At 49.9% G+C, this 8,781-nt stretch overlaps 1 protein-coding gene across 1 annotated transcript; it reads right to left on the bottom strand.

The window, feature by feature from the left end:
- Positions 1-3,040: 3,040 nt before the first annotated feature.
- LRRC25 (leucine rich repeat containing 25) lies at positions 3,041-6,922 on the bottom strand. The gene is made up of 3 exons (XM_044658644.1): positions 6,849-6,922; positions 5,683-6,272; positions 3,041-3,485 (listed from the first exon to the last, which is right to left on the bottom strand). Exons 2-3 carry the CDS (start codon positions 6,261-6,263, stop codon positions 3,320-3,322), a joined length of 747 nt encoding a protein of 248 aa, XP_044514579.1. The 5' UTR covers positions 6,264-6,272; positions 6,849-6,922; the 3' UTR covers positions 3,041-3,319.
- Positions 6,923-8,781: the final 1,859 nt, after the last annotated feature.

Genomic DNA, 8,781 nt, shown 5'->3' with positions numbered 1-8,781 from the left:
GACCCTTGGCATTGACAGGTTAATAAAGGCAAAGAGAGGAACTTACAGGGTCAGGGTGATCACTCTTGAAGTAATAGTGGCTTATTGGTCATGGACAATCAGAACACTTTGAACCTGTGTATCTTTACAGGTCATTCTGACATAGTACAGCCCAACCCTCAAGAGCCCTCTAAGGGTCCTTGACCGCCAAGGCTTTAGCCCTCCCAGGGCTCCTGCCCTCCCTGACTTTTGGGTGACCTTCCCGCCCCAGGAGCCTCTTAGAGGAATTAGTTTGATATAAAGTAGATTATAAAATAGATTCACACACCTGGGATTAACAAAGTAGCTCATTGATGATTAATATGATAAAGCACATTCAAATTACTCTAACAACGCACACACACTAAATTAGAACTCACTATAACCCTGGGACGACATTCTTGATCTGCTTACATACACAGACTTTTGCCTGGGACCAACTTCCTGCTACAAATCACAGTTACACTTTTTTAATGCTAAAAATCACACTCCAAGCATTGGTTAAGCTATTAATGATTGATTTTCTGCTTACATCAGATATCCTGATAAAACCATTTGGGTACTGGCTTAAAGGCAGTATCACCTGGTGGCTAAATGTTATCCTACATGACCCCAGTGGTTAATCAATTAATTAACTGGTTGGTTTATTGATTAATTAGTAAGGCAAAAGCCAGCTTTTGTGTAGGCTTGCAGAAAGCAGGACATCTGCCAAGTGTAGACTGCTGTTGCTACTACAGTATGTTGAAAGTCATCTAAGACACCCAATAGAGTGCATAGGCACACCGAACAGATAATGATTATTATCTGTTATCTTAGAGGATTTTGTGTTGTGGTAGTCAGTCTGGGTTCTTGTGGTTGTTTTTTAAGTTTATTGATGTATTTTGTTCTTTACACTGAAATTATCCATCGCCATGCCTTAGAACCCTTTCTTATCCTTAAAATAGTTCAGCAAAACCATCTGCAAGGTAGCCAATGCACACAGATTTCTGCACCCATAATCCCCCACCTTTCCCAACCAAGAACTAAGATTTGATTCTGAGGGTATTATCAGCAGGACCCATCATGGTCTGTTCCCATAATCCCCCGCCTCCCCCAACCATGGACTGAGATCTACTCCACCAGTCGGACACTCTGGGCTCCCAGGGAAGTAAGAAAGTGGGGAGATTCTAGAGCACTTCACCTGAGAAATGCCAGGCACCCCTAACACAGAGGGAGATTCCAGTTTATTGAACGCTCCTGCCTCTAGCTTCTTCTCTCTCCAAACCATTCACCACACAACTGTCAAGGTAATGGTCTTAAAGTCCAGGAATATCTGGCCTTGTTGGCGAACTTTGTCCCCTCCTCAGCTTCCATCATTCAGACACCTTTCCCAACAATCTCAATGAAGAGGTAGCCATTCTCCTTGCTAGGGAGCATTCATCCTTGAACATTCCCTTCCCAGTTTCTTTATCATCCCAGTTTTCCCTTCTCTTTCATCTCTCTCCCTCCTTCTCTGCCAATTAAAACATGCTCATGTTAGAGAGCAGCTAGGTAGCTGAGTGGATTGAGAGCCAGGCCTAAAGACTGGATGTCCTGGGTTCAAATCTGGCCTCAGATATTTCCCAGCTGTGTGACCCTGGGCAAGTCACTTAATTCCCATGGCTTAACCCTTACTGCTCTTCTGTCTTGAAACCAATACACAGTATTGGTTCTAAGAGAAAAGGTAAAGGATGTTTTGTTTTGTTTTGTTTTTTAATCAGAGCTCCTAGGGGACAGGGATGGTGCTTTTCCCTCTCTTTATAGCCTTAAGCACTTAGTGCAATGTCCGACCCATAGTAGGCACTTAATAAATGTTGACTATTCAAGACATGGCACCCCTTTCCAAACTCTATGAACTTTGTTTTATTTCATATTGATAACTAGACATCAGTTTCCTTTTATAATCCAATATATTTTATTTCATGCATTTAAAAAAACATTCTTCTGAGAAGGCTTTATTAGACTGACAAAAGCATCTATAGGCTTCATCAAACTGCCGAAGGGGTTGGCACAAAAGACGTTCATTAAGAACCCCTGTTCTAAGGGCAGTGAGATGGCTCAGTGGATTGAAAGTCCAGCTGAGAGCCAGGAGGTCCTCTATTCAAATGTGACCTCAGACACTTCCTAGCTCTGTGACCCTGGGCAAGTCACTTAACCCCCATTGCCTAGCCCTTACCGATCTTCTGCCCTAGAACCAATACTCAGAATTGATTCTAAGATGAAAGATAAAGATTTTTTTAAAAAGAAAGAAAGAAAAAGAGCCCCTGTTCTAGGATAAAATATAAGTATAAAGTTCTTTATAATTTGGCCTCAATTTCTCTTTCTGCACATTACTCCCCGTCACCTATATTAGCACAACTGGCCTGCTTGCTTCCTGGAATAGACCATATGCCATGGCCAATTTTCTACTCCTTTGCAGCAGGCTGAAAAGGCTCCTTACCTTGCCTTTCTTCCTAGCATAAGCTTAGCTCAATGGTACTGCCCTTACTAAATATTCGTTGACTGACTGACTGACAGACACACTTCCCAGAATCCTCCACCTCCATTCAAAATTTAAATGGCAGCTCCCATAGGAAATTAGTCCCAGATCACCCATGGGGCGTGCTTTTGCTCTGTCCCCAAACAACTTTGAATGGAAGTTGTATTTTCTTATCCCTGTGCCTAATGCGCACCTTCGCAGCAGGGGTTCTTTCTTTCTTTCTTTTTCTTTTTTTTTTTGTCCCTGTGGCTAGCACGGAGCAAAGTCCTCGGCGCATAGTAGGTGTTTAATAACTGTTTGCTGAATTATGTTGACTTGAACCCCCAGGTTCCCCGAGGGGCGTCCTTCTCCTCTCTGGCCTCGCACTCCTCTCCCCCCGCCCCGCCCCGGGGGAATGGGGATGGGGCCCAAAGGCCTGCCTCCAGTAAGGAAGTCCCCGCCCCCACAGCCAGCCCACCCAGTCCCGCTTGCTGGCCGCAAGCTCTCCACTCTCTTTCCCTTTATGGAACCCAAGCGCAAAGGGGGAGGGGTGGCTTCCGGCTTGGTCAGCTCTTCTCTGTCGTAGGAAGGGGGCCAGAAGAGCTCAGGTGACCAGAATTGGACCCTGGACGAAGAAGGAAGGGAGGTGGGCTGGGCTGAAACAGTGCAACCAATAGGGAATTTCTTTATTAAAGTTTCGAGGCTCCCCCAAACTCTGTCCGGTCCCCGGCTTCCTGGAGTCCTGGGGTGCAGTCCGCTTGCATAAGGTCAGATAGGACCCGGGAGCTGGCCCTGGGTGCGGGGCGGCTTCCCAGTCCGATGAGTTCAGCACCCTGGCACCACATACTCATCCTCATCCTCCGCCCCAGGATGAGGGAGTTCTGAGAAGTCTGGGGTGCGCGTCAGGTTGTCCACGTTGCTATAGATGGGCTGCTCAGACATGGGACTGTCCTCATAGTTCATATAAAGGTCTTCCGACTCTGGCAAAGTCCTGCTTGGAGGAGGAAAAACAGACAGATGTTAGGGAAGTGTTGGGGTGGGCTGGGCTAGGGCCAGGCTAGGGAGGAAACCCAACTTGTTCTGGGCTTCTTGTGGAATGAGTGATTGCAGATTTGGAGCAGGAGGGAAAGACTTTAGAGGCCATCCAACCCAACCCCTTCCTTTTACAAATGAAGAAAATACGGTTCAGAAAAATTAAGTGACTTGCCCAAGGTCACACAGCTAGTACAGAAATAGGATTCCGATCTAGATCTGGGCTTCAGGCTAAGCATTCGTTTTGTCCATTATACCACCCTGCCTGACCGAGGTTTGAGAGAACTGAGCAAAGTCAGTTTTGGGGGCCCACGCCTTCCTAGGGCCCTCCTAGGACCCTTCTGCAACTTGTGCTATTGCCCTGAAAGAGGTGGGGGTGGGGATTGCTAGAATAAAACCCCAAAGACCTTGGGCAAGTGACCTATGCTACCTGTTTCCTTTACTGAAAAATGAAGGGGTTGGAGAATGACCTCTGAAGTCATTTCCAGCTCTGTTATCTCTGATGATCTGGAAGGGACCTTCCAACCAAGGCTCAGAACCAGAAAGGACCTCAAGGTCCTGGCTTACTGCAACACCCGATTACACTGGGGGTCCTAATGTGGAAGAGGGAGGTGCCAGCCCTGCTCTTCTCTGCCCTCTGCTCATATTGCACTGGGTCTAGTGAATTCCCTTCTGGAGTTGAAAACCGTGGATAAGTAGCCAGAGGAGGGCAACCAGGCTGGAGAGGGAACTGGAAACTAAGGCCATATAAGGTTCAGGTGAATGAACTGAGAGCACAGCCTTGAGAAGAGATGCCATCATGGAGGAGGGGGCTCCTGGTAACTGCTTTCCCATAGGTGAAGGGCTGTCATTTGGGGGGATTGGCCTCCAAATTCCTGCTTGGTCCCAGCCAGCAGAGCCAGGACCAAGGGGTGCCCATTAGAGACGCAGATGTAAGTTTCCATGTGTATTTTTAACTATGTCAACTGAACAATAATGGGCTGGGCTCTCTGTAGAGCTCTGGGAGACTGAGCTGGAGATGGTGGCATATCAGGCAATGTTGTAGACTGACATCTGGCTCAGCTAGAGGCTGGGCTAGAGTTCTTTCAAGGTCTGAGGCTGATTTAGTCTAACAGCCTATCCTCATCATTTTACAGATGAAGAAGCAGAAGTCCAGAGAGGGTAAGTGATTTCCTAGTGATGCTGAGAGTGGAAAAGCAAAGACTAGAACTCAGATCTTCTGGCCCTCGTTCTAGAACTCTTTGAACGTACCTGTTTCAGCTGTGTTAAGCTCAATTGGGTACTAGAGAAGCTGGACATGGGTAGATAAACCCATAATCTTTTGATTCAACCTGGAAAATACCCCTGAAGCTTATCTTGCCAATTAGAGAGTCACTTAAGGTAATTAGTGCCTCTTTTAACAAAAAAAAATGAGACCAGTACACAGTGCAAGAGAGGCCCATCTTGGAGATGAATCCTGGAACTGCTGCTGTGTGATCTCCTGTTAAGGTACGTCCCCTCTCTGGGCCTCACCTATAATAAAATCTCCTCCCAATCTAGTCCCTAGGAGGAGATGGAGAAGGGCCAAATGGACAACTAACAGAATGGCTGGTGCCACCTCCACTGAGACCAAGATGAATAGCTCAGAGGAAGTCTCAGAGATCTCATGGCTCTGTGGGCTGTGCCATTCTTCTTTGAGGTGGATGAAAACTACATCCAGGCCAAGATCTGCCTGGATGAACAGGTTCCCCACTATAGGCAGGTTCAATGAACAGGTACCCCACTATAGGCAGGCACCAGACATGATCCTCCACTTGGAAGCTGATGAGAAGTTGGACCAAACCAAAGCAGGCAGTCCAGATGCTATATGGGCCTCCCAAACCACGGTCACCCAGATGTTGGGAAAACAGAGCAGGAGGGCTTTGCCTGTTGTCCCCATGTGTGCTGTGAAAACCAGCCCAGGTGTCTTCACCTATAAAGTGTCCTCATCCATAAGATGGGTCTAGCCTAAAATACACCCTGCTCTGGTTGCCATTTAAAGCATGATTGTGAGGACCACAGGAAGTGGTCAGAAGCAGGTCCACAAATATACTTGACGCCTGATGAGAGAGGGAGAAGGGATAGGAAGGATGAAGTGGTGGATCCCTGGAAGGACGTAGGGAGGGCTGCTCACTCACCCACTCTCCTTGGAATTAGGGCTGTGGAGGCCGGACGGGGGGCCCAGAAACAAGTTCTGATAGAGCAGAGCCCCGGTACTGCTTGGGCCTGGGGCTGCAGAGTGGTTGGGGGAAGTGGTCACAGGGAACTGCTCAGAACTGCAGTTCCGACTGCCGTAACGGGGTTGCCAGACTGGGGCCGAGCTGCCGCTGCTCTCCGAAGGCTTCCGGGGGCAGGATTCCGGGGCTTCCCACCCTCGTTTCCTTCGGATCCCCAGGAAGGTCCCCACGACGACCCCGGCTAACAACAGCAGCAGCCCCAGGATGATGCCCACGATGGCCCCGAGGCCCAAGCCCCTGCAGCTCTCCTGATGGTAGTGGATGAGGTTGGAATCATTGCCCGCGAGGTTTCTGCAAGTCAGGTTCGCGCTGGCCGAGCCGTTCGAGCAGTGGAGGAACCTGGCGGCCAGCCTACAGTTGCAGGTCTCGTTGCGCAAGGCCAGGTTGCAGTCCTCGTTGGGATTCTGGCCCTCGGAGCTCTGAAGCAGCAGGAGCAGATACAGCGGTACGAGGGGCAGCCAGACTCCGGCAGCAGCCCGCATCCCCGCGGCCTAAGGAGACACCCGTAATCCTGGTCTCCAGGTTCTCTCTGGAGCTCCCAGGGACCCCTGGCTGCTAGCTCGGAGTAACGCGCAGCCCTGGGTAATGCGTAGCTCTGGGTCCGCTCCTCTTAACGCACCCCCTGCCCCACCCCCCCAGCCCCACCAACCCACATGCAAATGAAGCTGTTGCTCCGGAAACAGGGAAGCCCCTTTCCTAGCCTTGGCTTCTGCGCAGCCAAAACCACAGTCCTAATTTGTCTCCTCGGCCTCTCCTCCGCCTCCCCGACGGCCCGAGTTCGGGGAAACTCAGTCGCTCTGAGGTGAGCTGAACCTGCAGAGGATCTCACCCTACATGCAGAGGCCAGAGGGAAAGGAGGGAGAATTACTGGCAGAAATGGGGAGGGAGCTCAGGTTCCTGCTGCTGTTCGAGCTCAGAGGCCCGCCTCGTCGTCGTCGTCGTCGTCGTTGTCTCCCCGTCCCCCTAGCCCTGAAGATGCCCTCCTCACACACTCCTCCTCCTCCGGTGGAGAGGTTATACGAACTTTTCCAAAAATGTGGCGACTACTCCAAGGAGGAGCAACTCACCTGGAGAGTCCCCAATCCAGAGGGGCCTCCTGAGAGCCAGCTCCTTCTGGGCCTCCCTTTGCAACCGGGTGAGGTTCTCCCTGCCGGGAGAGAAGAGGAACAGGCGGAGCCCCTGGTTGTTTGTAAGACGAGAGGGTTGAAGAGGGCAAGTGTCCCGCTCCCTCCCGACCTTACCCTGGGTCCCTCCCCCTTCATCCTCGGTCCCTCCCCTCTCTCTCTGTCCCCAGCCAGAGGAGCGCAGTTCTCACAGTCGGAGGGGGAAGGGGCACCACAGTCCAGGGAGTCTGGGGGCTGGGACATATGGAAGTCCTGTCTCTTCACCTTGGAGGCAGGTAGGTGGCTCAGTGGATTGAGAGCCAGGTCTGGAGACAGGAGGTCCTGGGTTCAAATGTAGCCTTAGACGCTACCCTGGGCCTGTCACTTAACCCCATTGCCTAGCCCTTAGCACTCTTCTGCCTTGGAACACGGTATTGATTCTAAGATGGAAGCTAAGGGTTGGGGTTTTTTTTAAGGAAATTTCATTTTTACAAGATGTCCTTCCCTATTATTTTGTGTCTTTGTTTTGTGTATTTTGTTTATATTTACTGCGATGTACACACAAACATATGTAAATATGGCCACATATGTAAACATGGAGTATATGCAGGGACAGATATACATAAGCATGGATGTGTGTAAATAGAGCACACGTGTGTGTAAATATATGCATGTATGTAAAATACACAAACATGCACACAGGCAAGGTGTCCCCAAAGTAGAGTTGGGGGTCTGTTTTGTATTCCTGGAAGGCCGTTTCCTCCCCCTGATGATGGGGGCTGTTTGTCTTTGCCCTTGTATCCCCAGAGCCTAACACACAGTAGCTGGGTTCCAAGGTTCCCCAAGGGCGGAGGAGGCAGAGGGCTTTTGGAAGACGAAGGCTTCGCCTTCCTCCTCAGACCAGGGGGGCTCCTGGAGGACAGGACCAAGTCCCCTTCCCCTTCCCCACCAGGCAAGCTTATCTTCTCTCAGGCTAAGGATTCCCTTCCCACAGGGCACTTGGTCTTCCTTCTCCAAATCAAGACCTCCTGAGTGCAGGCATTCTTCTGACTCTGTACACAGACTCTAACCCTAAATATGGGCTTCTGGCTGTTTCCCTGCTCTTTCCTTCTTTTCCCACTCAAAATGGGCGGTTTCCAGCTGAGAAACTGAGATTGGCTTCCTGGGAAGGGCTGAGATAATGCACCCTGGGAATCCCCAGCCTTACCCCCAGGAAGGAAGAGAAGCAGCTGAACCCCTGGGTCAGCACAAAAGGGGCCCTGTCCCCAGCCAGTGTCTCTGAGCAAAAGAGGAAGCAGAGGAACGGGGAAAGGAGGGATCCCCAAGCACGGGCTGGAACCCTTTCTGAAGGGATCAGGGCTTTGACCTGGAAGAGATTTCAGAGGTGTTCATTTGGAAATAACACCGAACTACTAACGTAGTCAGAAAAGCCAAGTCTTTCATCAGGAAAGAGATACGTCCAGAAATCAGCCACTATCATGGAGCCCATTGACAAAATCTTCTCAGGGTCAACACCCTGGGGCTCTGGGAGAATGCATGCTAGATAACTTGGGGAACTTATATACCTTTTGGGGAACTATGATTGATAGGCTTTACTAAGGGAGAGGCCGATGGTTTACAATGGATACAAAGGGAAAGGCCCAGACAAGGGCTGGGCGACCTGGGAGAGGACTTTGATACAATGGGAGAAACTACTAGGACAAAAGGGTACCCAACATCTGATTGGTCTACCTTTAGGTCTAGTGTTCTGTCTGAAATGGGGGAGTCTAGGACTTCCCTCGGGGTGAGTGCTCAGAGGACAGGAGCAAACTTGGAGTCTCCAGATTTCAATTTGGCAGAGGTTAGTTAGTCCAACCTCCTAATTTTAAAAATAAGGAAACTGAGTCCCAGAGAAGAG

The sequence above is a fragment of the Gracilinanus agilis genome, chromosome 1 (assembly GCF_016433145.1).
Source record: "Gracilinanus agilis isolate LMUSP501 chromosome 1, AgileGrace, whole genome shotgun sequence".
Lineage (NCBI taxonomy): Eukaryota > Metazoa > Chordata > Mammalia > Didelphimorphia > Didelphidae > Gracilinanus > Gracilinanus agilis.
This window is presented reverse-complemented; position numbering and strand designations above follow the sequence as displayed.

Coding starts and splice junctions, on each gene's coding strand:
- LRRC25 (XM_044658644.1), bottom strand. CDS start 6,263: ATGCGGGCTGCTGCCGGAGTCTGGCTGCCCCTCGTACCGCTGTATCTG. Junction 3,486..5,682: donor CCTAATTCCAAGGAGAGTGG/GTGAGTGAGCAG, acceptor TCCTCCAAGCAG/GACTTTGCCAGAGTCGGAAG.